This window comes from Amia ocellicauda, chromosome 21 (genome assembly GCF_036373705.1).
Source record: "Amia ocellicauda isolate fAmiCal2 chromosome 21, fAmiCal2.hap1, whole genome shotgun sequence".
NCBI classification, from domain to species: domain Eukaryota; kingdom Metazoa; phylum Chordata; class Actinopteri; order Amiiformes; family Amiidae; genus Amia; species Amia ocellicauda.
Genome location: NC_089870.1, coordinates 19483138 through 19496693, shown reverse-complemented (window position 1 = coordinate 19496693; position 13556 = coordinate 19483138). Strand labels below are relative to the sequence as shown.

Sequence of the window (13556 nt, the reverse complement as noted above, 5' to 3'; positions counted from 1 at the left end):
CGGACCAGCGGGCTCTGTGGCTCCGGTGAGGGCAGCTCATCGACCCGCTCATCGACCCGCTCGCAATCGCGCTGTGCGGCTGGGGAGCAGCGTGCAAACATCCCCGGGCACCTGTCACTCGGCGGGCGGGGGTGGGCACTCCAGCGGTACGAGCTACCTCTCTCTCTCCCTGATCCTCACAGGAAAGGCTGTGTGTGTGTGTGTGTGTGTGTGTGTGTGTGTGTGTGTGTGTGCGCACCCCAGCACAGGTAAGCCAGTACCCCACTGCAGTAACCGGCACCCCAGCCGCGCTATCGGTTTATGCTGCCCACTGAGGTGTCACTCACAGCGTGGAGGTGGTGGTGGTGGTGGGGGGGAAGGGTCTTGTCAAAAACACAAAACTGTTTGTTTATTGAGAGTGGAAGTGAAGAGTGGAGGGGGCTGGCTAGAGGTTTAAATGACAGCTGTGTCCTAATTGTTGCGCCCTGGAGCCACTACCTGCGCACCGGCAGTCTGGCGCACAAGCCACGACACACGCTCTCCACGCCGGGAGTCAGGGTGCGCTGGGGGCTGGGAAAGGTACAAAAAAAGCCTCCTGAATCACCCCCGGGAGCGGTTTCCGTTCTTCCCCAGCTCCTGCACACACCGGGCGGCCGTGATGCGGCAGTGCTGTGGAGGGTAGTTTCCCTGGGACTCAATGCAGATGCCAGACATTCAATAGTGAAAATGAAAACGCACGTATGTGTGGCCATGCGTGCTTGTTTTAACAGCGATGCATATAAAAATGGGCAACAGTAGGGACAATAAAGTAAGTTTACATACGTGTTGGCTCAAACGGCATGCGGGTTTGTAAAGACCTGTTCTGCCCGGCTGCATCATAGCATATACCAGTGCACAGGTGTGTGCAATCAAAGCACAAATACAGATGCTGCTGTAGTAGTAGTAGTAGTAGTGTAGTAGTAGTAATGTAACGTGTCGGAGAGGCTGACAGGATACTCACATTCTCCGTGTCCCGCTCGTTGACGGTGGGCAGCGGGGTCCGGGTGGACATCTTGCTCATGGGTGACGGGGTCGGTCCCGGAGCGGTGCGGGGCTCTCAGAGGGGAGCGGGCAGGCAGACGCGTCTCCACCGGCTCCCAGTGCGGACCATGGGCTCCGGGGCCACGACACAGTAACGTCCCCAGCCTGGTCAGGAGGAGACACTGAGCCGCCGGCTGCAAACGCACAGGCCCGGCGGAGCTCCGAGTGTCGAGCGGTGGTGGGGGGTGGAAACACACACAGCCGCCCTCCTATGAAGCCACCATGCGTGGGTGTCCACACGGCGCCGGCCTTCTGGTCGTTTGAAAAAGGGGGACAGCGGTGGAGCGGACACCGCGCAGCCGACACGGAGGCCTCCCGAGCCGCCCCGGACTCAGACAAGGAGAAGGGGAGGGGGTCACGGAAAACCGCCGCCCAGGGCCGCACCCGGCGTGTCCGCTGCTCCTCGGCGCTGCGCTGGCGTGAGGGTCCTGCTTGCGACGCACGACCGCCCGGGCTTCAAGCGTGACGGCTGGCTGTGAGACCCGCTGCCGGCTCGATGGCTCCCATCGCCAAAGTACGGTCCGCCTGAGCACAGGATCCAAGATGGCTGCCCGCTAGCTGCAGCCGAGCCAGCCAAGCCCAGGCAGGACGGCGAGCGGAAGTGACGACACAGGCGGCCGAGGAGCCCATTGGCGCGGGGCGAGCGGCGCTGTTAGTTGTTGCTAGGGTGATTACTGGAGAGAGAGGGATGGAGGGATGAAGAGAGAGAGAGAGAGGGATGGAGAGGGGGGACATACCTGCACAAGATGCCCAGACAAGTTTTGTTTGGTTTGCCTACTTCCCTGTAGCCCACCACACCCTAAAGCTGTGCCCTCCCTTACTCTTTCTCAAGTGGAAAGTCAAGTCTGAAGTGATGTGATTAAAAGAAAATTGTTTCTTTCTTCTACAACACAATGAAGTCAGTCACTTTTTCCCCCAAAGCGAGTTTGTTGGCTCACACAACACAACCATACATGATTACTTCTGCACTTGTGTGTGTGGAGGTTTTCTACGTCTTGTTCTGTATTTAGGATGTTATTCTTTATACTGTTGCCAAGGATCTGCTGTGTTCCTTCAAAAGAATTTGAATCGGACTTGAGAACCCACCCAACCCCCCTCTTATCATTAAAAAGAGAAGAAAGCAAACAAGGTTTACTTGAAATGCTGCTTGATGGCAGATTATACGTTTTCATCAACACCTCCTATCTGTACTGAATGAAATGGAGACAAAGTTAAATGCAACCTTTTGTCCTCAGTCAACACACGTTAAGCAATCTTCACTGGCCCAGGCAGGTGTTAATGTCATGTGAAAGCAGACAAAGCCGGGGAACAGAGACGACCTTCATGAATAATTAGATGAACAAATGGCAACACCCTTAATGCCACCCTGTCGTCTTTGGAAAGGGAGCTTGACAATGTAGTCTTTGAGAAGACCGTTGTGTTTCGAGGTGTGGTGTCAGTTCTGTGCAGCTGTGTAACCTGGGTGTGCTGGTTTCACAGAGGCCGGAACGACATCCTCTGAGCGCTGCCCTCCCAAAGCAACCCACACTCACATACCCTACGCTGTCTCCCTCCCGATGGAGACCACGTCTGACCACAGATCAGAGGATGGTAGGTTCGACTCCTACCTGGCTCAGCTGAATGTATCCTGACCTCTTTTTGTGAAGCATTGTGGTTTAAGAAAACACGACATGCAGATGCTTCTCCAGTCCTCCTTCAGCGCAGGAATGTGGAGAGGGGTCAGGGGTCAGGGGTCGTGTGTAGAAAACACCATTGCGGCTATGGGAGGAGGAGCTATGTTTGGGGACAGCTTGTGTTTCATCCGCTGTAAACAGACCAGGTGTTTGCACCCAGAGGGATAAGCTGGGTTATCTCTCTCTCTGTTCTTCTACCTATTTATAAATCTATTTATTATTAGTCATAGTAGTGATGGTCGAGGAGGCAGTAGAAATGCACCGGAGAGCTGTGCAAGTTCATTTCCTGCAGTCTAAATCGCATCACGCTCATCACAGGGGCTTACAAACATGAACACAGATAGTGTGTTTGTCCTGAACCACAACCCCAGGGCTTTAATAAAGGGCTTTTACCAGCAGAGGAAGGACCCACCCCTCCAGTCACACTGGTTATGGTCAGGGTGGGGGAGTGGGGGGGGCATGCTTACACAGGACTATAAGGAAGAGAAGGGACTCCTCAAAACACCTGCGACAGTGACCTGGCCAATGCTGGATTTGCAACAACAGCAACAGTAATGACAACACTAGTAGATGAAAAACACTCTCTCACACACACACACACACAACGGTTTGCAGTGGAAGTGAGGGCAGGGGGGGTGGCTGCTGCAACTGCATGTTTCAAAACTTTTATGATCACCAAATCTGTAATTAATCGTGTGATTCATCCCCCTCTCACAAGTCCTTGAATCACTCCCAGAGTCTGGAGGACGGGGACGGACGCGCCTGCCTGTCCCTCTCCGGGTGCATCGCGGCGCCGTACCCAGTCACCTATCTCGTGATGGGTGGGAAAAAAACGAAAACTAAAAAAGTCTCAGTATTTTTGGGCCGTGGGCGGGGGGGGCTTGTATCTGTATCTCTCGCTGTTTTTGTTCTCCATGCCAGTCGAGTGAAAGCATAAAGGGCCGAACACCTTGACCTAAGTCTCTGGTGAGCAAACACGGCCGAAGCAAACTGGTGCTGGATGTTCCCCTCGGGGTTTTCCTATAGATTTCCCGAAAGAGTAAGGGTCTTCACGGGGGGGTGGGGACAGGGTGGTCCGGCGCTGTTCAGTGTGGTCACCTTGACCCACCTCCCCCAGGACGGACGCAGTGTCCTCCAGGTTGGTCTGGCGGTCCGGCCGGGGGGGAGGGATACGAGTTTCACCCCGGTGCGCCCCCTTCGACGGCAGCTGGCTCTGCGCACCGCTGGATCCAGATGTGCGGTTGCCATGACAGCAGGTGGTGCCATGTGAAGAATGCTGCGAAGAGGATGTGGGAGGGAGGAGGTGGGGGGGGGTCTGGAGGAAGAGCTGTCTTGGAGCATCAGTGCTTTCTTTAGGGGCTATGACTCACTCGCTAAAATTGTACAGAAGACAAAGGAAATATTCCGCTGTGAAGCATGTGCCCTTTCTGTGTGCGGCCCACCGCCGTTCTGCTGGGGGGGAAACCAGCCGTGGAGATGGAAAGATCTAGAGGGCTCATCTCCATACGCAGGGGGGGGTACTGAGGTGACACTATAATGCCTTTTACGAGGATTATAAACAGCGCTGAAAGATAATCAACCAGTCAGGGGAATACCGCCGGGAATGTGTGCCGAGGCTGTGTCGTGTGTCCGGGCCTTTCTCGGTGTGAGGGTCACCGAATGGTGTAGCTCCCACAATGCATTTCCTCTGTGGCCAGCAGGCTCTCGGTCTCTCTTCACGTCGAGAGGAAGAGCAGGGAGTGGGAGCGGGGGGAGCGCTTACCGACCAGTGCGTGTGAGTAAGAGCGTCGGATGAATCACCTCAGGCTGTTTTTGTTTTCTCTGTGAAGAAGAGAGACGAAGCCGCCATCGCTAGGCACTCTCCGGGCCGGGGGATGGGGAAGATGTCGGGGACGGCGGCTGGCTAACGCTCCTCTGTCTCAGGTGGAGATGACATCCCCCCCAGTGACACTCACAGAGCGCCCCCTAGTGCAGTTTGTTTAGGAACAATGCATCCACAACCTGATCACACCCTCTGGGGAGCAGATTCACACCCTCTCTGGCTCAAATAACTGCCCTGCTGGAGGGACGGCACTGACTCACTCCAGGAATGGGTTACTGATCCACGGGTTGTGAAAAATACAGCAGAGTATCACCGGTGATTCAACTTCACATCAATATTACAACAACTTGGCTTTCGTACACAGGAAAAAATAGCCTGTTTTCCCATCTTGTGTAATCGTGTAAACCTACTGCAGTGTCACCGACAGACGCTGCTGTGTTATTTTTAACGCAACACTTGTGATTACAAGACACAGTTGTGTTCGGGCCGACTCACTGCAGTATTATTGTGAACTCAGAGCGGCTCCAGCTGGAGCTGAATCATTGTCCCGGAGCCTAAAGGGAGTGGCCGACCCAGCGGTGGAGGGAATGAATAATATATATGACTTATCACAAATCTGTGAGAGCGCTTTGGCCGTGTGTTTTCCCTGGTAAGGATGGTTTGGAAATGGAAGGCTTTGTGGCTGAGCTCTAATGACTGAGCCCCATGGAACTCTGGGTAATGATGTCACTGATCTGCACACAGTTAATCCATTCATGTTTTTTTCTGTTTCTTTTTGAGGTAGGCTGGAATCAGGAAGGAAATTATGCTTACAACATGTAGAAGAGATCCTCAGTAAATATAAAACTGTTGTTTAAACAACTGCTGTTGTTCTTGTGAATGGATTAAAACAATATAAATCAAACCTAGGCAAGGAAATACCGAATAAATGAGTGGAGGAACATAATGAATGCAGATGCCTCCAAACAGGTGTCCTGCTCAATACAATTAAGCCATTCACATCCCATCATGCTCTGTGGCCTGTATACAATGCTGAGCAGGCCCAGTCGACCTCGATTTTGGATCAAGATGGCGAGAGGAAAGGATCTAAATGACTGTGAAAGAGGGGTCATCATTGGGGCACGAATGGCAGGAGCTTCAGTCACACTGAATATATTTTGGAAGAATGGTGTTCATCCCTCCAGTAGAGTCCAGAGACTCATAGAATCTGTGCCAAGAGCATTGAAGATGTTCTGGTGGCTTGTGGTGCCCAACACCTCACTGACGCACTTTATGTGGGTTTTTCCTTTGTCACCCATCTGTATATATTCTAGGGTGAATATAAATGCTGTATGGCCTAGTGAAAGCGGTCTATACATACATAGCTCACTCAATGGGACTTGTCTCTAACACTCCTCTGAATCCACACTGAAGACAGACAACCTGATTACAACCAACTTCATTTGGAAGAAAAACATACTATTGATTGAAGTAAGCAAAAAAACTCATGACAAAAATAAGTTCCAAAAACAGGATAGAAGTGACTTAAACACATTTTATTAACAGTGCAAGGATAAGGTCTGATTTTGAGCAGGCTGAATAATAAAGGTTTTACTTTCTCAGTTTCAATAATAATAATACAAAATAAAATAAAAAACGTAGAATATGTACTTCTCGCTTTAGAAGTGTTCATTTAAAAGCACATGGCTCCACCTAGTGGCAAGAGGCTGTAGCTGCAGTCAAGAGTCAAAGCATAAACAAACTCATACATATTTATTACCCACACTGCGCCTGATCGAGGGGATTAGCAAACAATCAAACCACTACCTCAAACAGCCTTACGGATACTGGTACCCTCTCAATGAACTGATAATCTTTGATATTTACAATCCTGCCCGTCTCAGGTTATATAACAATAATAATGGCATGTGAAGAGTAATTATGAGGAAGAAGGCGAGTAGCAGGAGCAGAGCACCATGGGAATACATCACTCTCTCAGCGGCCCGTGTCAGTGATGTAACCCATTTCCAGTGTGAAACACCACAGCCGAGATTGGCAACTGACATCCGTGTACACCGACACGCACACCGATCCTCACTGTGAGGGACACGTCACAGAAACCTCACCGATCCAGAGCCCCTTGCAGAGACAGCCATTAAACCCTCTCAGCTCTGCTGCTGGCAGGAGACTGGACTTCAGACAGGTTTTAGACACTTGGTATGAAGGCCCAATTAAGACTCTTTGCACTAGTCAAGCCCCCAACTTATTCAACCACTGGGTTTCTGGGGGGAAATAAGATCTGGATCTCAAAGATTTGTTTTTGATGCACTTTGCAGAGGGGTTTGTTGCACCGCTGACCTTAACCTTGGGCTCTGAGACACCATACATCATAAACGCACAAATCGAGGACGACGCACTGAAGAGACAATGGTGTGAATAGCAAAACATTCTTTAATGACAAACGGAAAGAACAGTAATGTGCAGTTTAAATGCCCCACACCAATATTTTAAAACCAATAAACTTTAAAGATCACCAGGTTTGAGATCTCTGCATCATCGGGTCACTAGGTAGGCTTATTAAATTATAACGCATTAAGCAAAGCACTAGAGTTAAGCTTGCTCGGGGGAGGGGTGCAGCTGCGTGCCTGGCGTCTCGCAGGCGAGCTGGGGAGGCAGACGGCCCGTGCTTAGATGGCATCGATGTCAATGTCGTCCTCCTCCTTGTTGTCGGGCTTTTCCGGTTTCACAGTTTCCACTTTCAGCTCTCGGGCCGAGGGGGAGTACACCACCTGCACAGGGGGAAGAGGACACAGTGAGGGGGGGAGGGCAGAGAGCCAGGCAGAGCCACGCCCTGCTCCCCAGGGACCCACCGAGAACACCCGCCACCCACCCGGCAGCAAAGCCACCTCCAATTAGCAGAGAAGCTGCTGCCTGAACACAACAGTCACCCGCCCGGCTTCCCGCACAGTGGCATACCTCGACGTTTTCGTCTTCCTCTTCCTCCTCCTCCTCGCTGCCCTCGCTCTCCTCCTCCGCCTCCTTCAGCCACTTGACAAAGGGAGCCGCCTTGGCATGGATCTCTTTGGCCAGCTCCTTGGATACATATTTCTTGGACACCTGTCGAACAAACGAGGAAGACTACTGAGTACATGAACACAGGGCCTCTCAAGAACAGTTGTGCTGGGTCTCTACGGGCTGCTGTTAGTCGAATAAAGGTCTACTCGATGGAGGGGGGAGAGAACGCCACAGCCCTGTTCCCCACAACGCACCTTCTCCGCCCAGGCGAGGATGACTTCCTCCTCCAGCAGGTCGGCGTCGTACAGGTCCTTCAGCACAAGGGGCACGCGGGGCAGCAGCTGGGCCTGGTGCAGCTTCACCAGGCACTCGAAGCCGCCCAGCAGGTACTTCTGCGCCTTCTTGTTGTTGTGGCAGAACTGGAGAGGGAGAGAGAGGGGGGGGGTTAGTGGAGGCGCACTCCAGTGAGCAGGGGTCCGGCGTGTGGGTGGGGCGGCACTGTGCTGGGGTAGGACTCACGCGCAGGAAGTGACGCTTGTACTTCTTGATCTGGTCGCGGATGTTCTCGTCAAACAGCAGCTCACTCAGGATCAGGGGGCCCATGGCCTTCACGTCCAGCCGCTCTGCCTCGGCCAGGATGTCCTTGTCTGCCGAGTCAATTACTCCGTCCTCCTTCTTTTGCTGGGGGGTGTAATAAAGCAACGGTTACAAAACACACACAAGGAGCCAAGTTCTCCGGGGGGGCTATTTCATGTAAAGCACTTCAGACGCACCTTCACAAAGTTGTAGAACATGTTGACTCTCTCCTCCAGGGTCTTCTCCAGGTCCTCGGTGAGGGTCAGGTTTTTGGCATGTTCACTGATCTCGTCCATGCGGCGCCTCTGGGCCTCCTCCGTGGTCTCCTCTCCCCAGTCGACGTCGTCATCGTCTCCGTCCTGCGGGCAGCAAGAGGTCAGCCCCCAGAGCAGAGGTGCAGCGGCCGCAGGAACACGCTTGTGCCCCAAGCTGAACCCATCTCTACTGCTGCCCCACGTTTTAAAAGCACCTCACCCAGAAGCTAAACACATTCTGTACTCAGTAATTCAGACAGTGCAGCTGGAAACAATCCCAACCCCACCGCTGACAGCGGCTTTTCCTTCACTGAAGCCGAGGAGCTGGAGAGGCCGAGCCCCGATCACTCACCACTGCATCGGGGGCGTCGATGAGGTTGTCGCTGCCAGCCTCGCCGCTGCTGGCGCCGTTCTCCTTGTCCTTGCCCTTGCGGTTCTTCTTGTCCTTCTCCTTCTTCACAGATCCGCTCTCAGTCTCTGCGGTTCAGAGAAACAGGGGTCAGATAGAACAGCTGCTTCTTGGGCGAAACCTGTGGTCTGTGACCGATACCGAGAGGGGTGGGGGGGAACCCCAGGGCTTCCCTTCACTGCTCAGAGACGGTGACACGTGTACATCTGTGTAGGTTTTAAAACCCAAATCGCTACACCCCCACCGCTCACCTGGTGGGTTTTTAAGGATGAACGTGCAGAGCTTGTGACGCGTGTCCAGCATGCCTCGGTATCCACAGGCCTTGCAGGAGTTACCGATGGTTTGCTTCCTAGGATTGACATGCTGCAGAGAGAGAGGGAGGGAAGGATTTAAAAACAGGAAAAAACCACTGTGAAGAGCCACATCTGCAGAAAGACTTCATTAAGCATTCATTCATTGCACTGCAAGATTTGTATTTTTTTGACGACACTGAATACCACATTTTTTGATGCCCGCAACATCTGACCTCTTCCAGCCATGAGCACATCCTGAAAACTGAACCCTGCACTAATTTAATTAGAACAATCTACTTCACTAATGAACAGCTCGTGCACGCAGGGGAGGGGGCTCTGCGAGAGCGAGGCCGTTACCACGCGATGGCACTGGGGGCGTTTAAAGACCGGTGCACTGCACAAAACGCCACCACAGCGTCTCTAGTCGAGGTAAATGGAGCTGGCCTACATACGGAACAGCCAGGCAGCCCCTTGGACTGCATTGCAGCAGCAACAGAAAAGAGGGGAGGGGGGGGGGGGAAGAAAAAAAAAAAAAAAAAAACTGAAACCAGAGACAGATCTGCAGCAGGAACCTGGCAGTGCAAACACCAGGAGGGGTGTGTGTGTGTGTACATGTCTGGGGGGGTGGATAGTGCATCACACTCTGCCATCACAACTGCTGTCCTACTTCTACAGCAGACAGTTAAGCCCCACACAAAAGAGCACAAGTTTCCCAGGTGCAGACAGACCGGCCTCAGACTCGCACAGAAAACACGGCTCTCTGTACACCTGGCACAGACAGAGCACCAAGAGGGGGAGGGGCAGAGCGAGAGAGAGAGAGCGAGCGAGCGCACTCCCGTGTCGAGTCAGACAGGAGGGGACGCTGCCATGGCAACCCGCTGTGCGGAACGGAGGCCGGAGCTTTGAGAGAGTTCTGGAAAACTAAGTGGCGTTAAGACTCCGAGTTGGATTCCTACCCAGAATCCCTCATTCTAAGTGCAAGTGAACAGAGCTCACGTCTGTTCTGGGAAAGGAGCAAAGCAGCGCTACCAAGTGTGCTGAAGCTTTTAACCCCCACCCAAAAAAAAACTGCTCCAATGCAAATATTTGTTCAGTTTGCCAGAAAACTGCGTCACGCTGATTAGTGATTAACAAGTGATTAACATCAGACCTGTCCTCTGCCCTATCAGTGTTCCTACAGTCAGAACGGTGGGAATGGACTACAGCTGCCGAGGCCTTTCTAGAACACACACTAATAGATCAAACCCAATGTGCACAAAAGTGTTTACCAGGTCGGTTTCTGGATTGTCACACTCTGGACACAGCACAAATTTTCTGATGAAACCATCCAGCATGTCCTGCAGTTTATTTGCCTCGTGGGATCCGTTGACAATGAAGCGGTCATTCTTGGCATCAAACTGGGTCTGTGCTCCCAGCTCACAACCAAAAAACTTGGTGGGATCTGCAGGAGAAAAAAAAAAAAAAAAAAAAAGGCATCATGTCAAGAGTCACAGAAACAGTTCTGGTGGAAGAAAACCCCAGGAGACCTCCCCCACAGCCCAGAAGAGGGGTGTGCGGCAGGCAGCAGTACTCACACGTTGGAGGCCGATTAAGCGCCTTGGCAACGTCGACCATGTTGACTATAACCGTCTTTATTCCATTCCCTTTGCCCTCCACCTGTTAAAAGGAAAGGTGTAATTAACCCTTCTGCATTAGACTCACAAATTAGACCACCTCATACAAAAAACTGTCCCACTGGCATAGATGTGCACATTAAGGGTAAACCACTGAATAAATGGTGACAATCCCATGGTGAAATGAATCGCTTGAGCTTGGGTTAATCCCTGTTGTTGGTAATCACATTGCCAACCATCAAAACACCAGAGGGGGTAGCGACAGAAAGCAAGGATTTCATATAGGATTAATTTGAGCCAGTTTAAGCAAACAAAACCCTTAAATGACCCAAGAGAGGTCACTCTCCTTTAAAACTGTGTTCCAGGGTCCTAACCCCTATCCAGCAAGGATCACCCTGAAATTGCTAATAATTTCCAGAGACTGGGAACACAGTTGTTGATAAATTAAGCAAATAACTTCAATTAAGGGAACTCTGGTCATTGAGGGCAGAACAGTACCTAATGTGTATAGCAAATTCTCTCAACACCTTAAATTTAACAAACCAGCTGCTTAACTGATCACAAAATTGTTCTGGGGATACCTACAGGGGCTCTTGGGGACTGGGTCTCTGTAGCAATAGCTTCCAGGTGGCCACAGTAACGAGCAAAGCCCCACCTCCCACCCACTCACCTTGGCAATCAGACGGGGCATCTTGTAGCGATAGAACTGGTCTGACACGCTGCGGTTGACGTTGACAGACATCCTGGCTCGCTATGAGTTTTATCAGTAAGATAAAAAGATCTTGGATTGCAATTTTTTGGTATCTTCTGTCTGGAGAAGAGTGGATGACATAAACGACTGCAAGTGTACTCGGTCTCTGACATGAAAAAGATTTCGCCACTGAGGCTGCAAGCTCCTTGCTTGGACGCTAAGTTTCCCCCACACAGGTTCCAACAGCTGCGCAACAGCTCTGAAAGAGAAGAGACATTCAGTAAATCCACTGCCCACCTCCCTTAAAAACTAACAGCATCTACATAATCAGACAACAAGCTTATAACGTATCAACCCCCCCTTGGAAAGGTGCGTGGCTGTTTTTGGGTGCACGCTGAAAGGACAGCGCTGCAGCAGACACAGGAGGAGCCAGGACCCCAACACGTGACACGGGCCTTATCTGAAGGACACACGCCGCAGTGCCGCCGGGTTATCGGGTCTACGCCTCCCCAGCCCTGAACATTGCACAACACACACCATCGAGGCAGAGGGATCACACCGATACAACACGGGATCGAACAATAATAATTCCAAATAAATTCCACACATGCGCAGACGGGTCCTCGTTCAAATGAAACGGTCCCAATTAGCGGAGCGACCCCACGCACGGATTTAAAACCGCGCGGCGGCACACGGTCGGCCTTTCCCCGGTGACTGACGGATGCAAATGCCAGGGCGAGCGAAGCAAGCCGAACCGGAGTCAGGAGGGCGGACACGGGGGGCTTTATACAAGAGTGGAAGTGTGCAAATAACGCCCCCCCACCACCCGGTCCGGGCCCGACCCGCGTGGGGGGGTCGCTTACCCGCCACACAAACACACAGGCTGGGGCGGCAGGGACGCGACTAGGCCGCACTGTGGAAAGTGGTGCAGAGTGCGTCACCAGCGCTCATCACGGGAGCGGGGCGAGCCGCCATTTTGATCCGCATTGAACACACGCCACCTCGTCCAACGCAGTCTTGAAACCCGCACACACAGACACGCACACACAGAAAACAAGAGGTAGGCTACCTGTCCCATCCGTGGCTCCTGTCGTCCGGGTACTCACCGTGTTCGTCAAACAAAGACATAAACACACCGCTGGTCGCCCGGGGACGCTGTGAAGTGTGTGTGGTGTCGGGGAGCTCGGCCTGGGCAGCGGCGGTGGAGGACAGGAAGGCGGCACGGCGACGGTGCCGGGACTGCGGGCTCGGACTGTTCCGGTGGAGAGTAATAAAACCCTTCAGGGGAAATACGAGACGCCCTCGGAAGCAGGGTATCTGCGGAACAGGGCGGGGGGAGGGCAGAACCAGCATTAATTACACCACAATAGAGCACAGATCACAATCAGACGACTTCTGCCGCAGCTCCGGCCCCGCACCGCAGCGGAGTCTCTCTAAATGAAATCAGCGCATTAATTGGCTAATTGTCGCCCCGCCGGACGCGCTTACCTCTCTGGAAGGTTCTCGCTGGAGCTCTGCGACGCCAGAATGAGTCCGAGCCCGTCCGGGGGGCTGTCGATCCGGTCCGCCCCGACGCGCCGCCCCTGCCCCCGCCCCCCTGCTCGCCCGGGATTGGCCGGAGCCGCGCAGGCTGGGCCGGGGCGCGACGTGATTGGCTGCCCTGCCCTGTCCATCACTGCCGCACGCCGCGTCGCTGGTGGTCGAGGCGGGGCGTCGGGTAGTCTCGCGGTGTTTGTGGCGTCGTGGTTGTCTCGCGAGATTTGGGTGTTTATCAAGTGCGAATGGCCGAGATTAGCCTGTAAATATCTGTAAATACGTGCGTGTATATATTTGTGATATTAAGAAAACATCACCTCCTTCCTAACACGTGTGTCTCGGTATTAAAGTATCCCTGTGTGTGTCTGTCAGCTGATTGTGTGGTGATACAATCCAAATTCAGTTGAATCGACCTGATTAATGTCATAACTGCTTAGAAATGTCTAATCAATGGCGATTGTGAGGATCACTAACCAACCAATCATTCATTTCATATCGTAATGAGGTCCACTGTGATGTGTGGCTACAAATATTTTAGTGGTAATCTTGTAAGCCCTTGTAAATTGTACTGGAAATTATAATAAATATTACTAAATAAATACTATTAACTGTGTGCAGCACAGTATTGAAATATAT

The 13556-nt window shown here is 52.4% G+C and overlaps 2 protein-coding genes across 15 annotated transcripts in view; both read right to left on the bottom strand.

The window, feature by feature from the left end:
* The window catches only part of mark3a (MAP/microtubule affinity-regulating kinase 3a), a 45361-nt gene extending 43721 nt beyond the window's left edge, over nucleotides 1–1640 (bottom strand). For 6 of the 13 annotated variants that reach the window (XM_066694869.1, XM_066694872.1, XM_066694876.1 and 3 more), the window contains exon 1: nucleotides 980–1639. In XM_066694869.1, coding sequence (XP_066550966.1) covers nucleotides 980–1039 — 60 coding nt within the window. In that variant the 5' untranslated portion in view covers nucleotides 1040–1639. Of the gene's footprint in view, nucleotides 1–979 lie in introns of all 13 variants that reach the window. The other 7 variants (XM_066694868.1, XM_066694870.1, XM_066694873.1 and 4 more) reach the window with 3 other exon arrangements.
* A 5326-nt stretch (nucleotides 1641–6966) lies between these two features.
* eif5 (eukaryotic translation initiation factor 5) lies at nucleotides 6967–12975 on the bottom strand. Of its 2 annotated transcripts, none has more exons than XM_066694059.1 (12): nucleotides 12873–12975; nucleotides 12454–12701; nucleotides 11364–11643; nucleotides 10655–10736; nucleotides 10349–10521; nucleotides 9039–9150; nucleotides 8731–8855; nucleotides 8322–8483; nucleotides 8068–8229; nucleotides 7803–7967; nucleotides 7510–7650; nucleotides 6967–7322 (listed from the first exon to the last, which is right to left on the bottom strand). In XM_066694059.1, the coding sequence occupies exons 3-12, from the start codon at nucleotides 11433–11435 to the stop codon at nucleotides 7221–7223; spliced, it is 1296 nt and encodes a 431-aa protein (XP_066550156.1). In that variant the 5' UTR covers nucleotides 11436–11643; nucleotides 12454–12701; nucleotides 12873–12975; the 3' UTR covers nucleotides 6967–7220. The 2 variants fall into 2 exon arrangements, with proteins under 2 accessions (XP_066550156.1, XP_066550155.1); XM_066694058.1 differs by having other exon boundaries at nucleotides 12491–12701.
* Nucleotides 12976–13556: the final 581 nt, after the last annotated feature.

Excerpts from the sequence above, each read along its gene's own strand:
- eif5 (XM_066694059.1), bottom strand. The coding sequence starts at position 11,435 with ATGTCTGTCAACGTCAACCGCAGCGTGTCAGACCAGTTCTATCGCTAC. Across the intron at positions 8,484-8,730 it reads TCGACGCCCCCGATGCAGTG|GACGGAGACGATGACGACGT; the intron begins GTGAGTGATCGG and ends TGCTGCCCGCAG. Across the intron at positions 7,968-8,067 it reads ACAAGCGTCACTTCCTGCGC|TTCTGCCACAACAACAAGAA; the intron begins GTGAGTCCTACC and ends CTCCCTCTCCAG.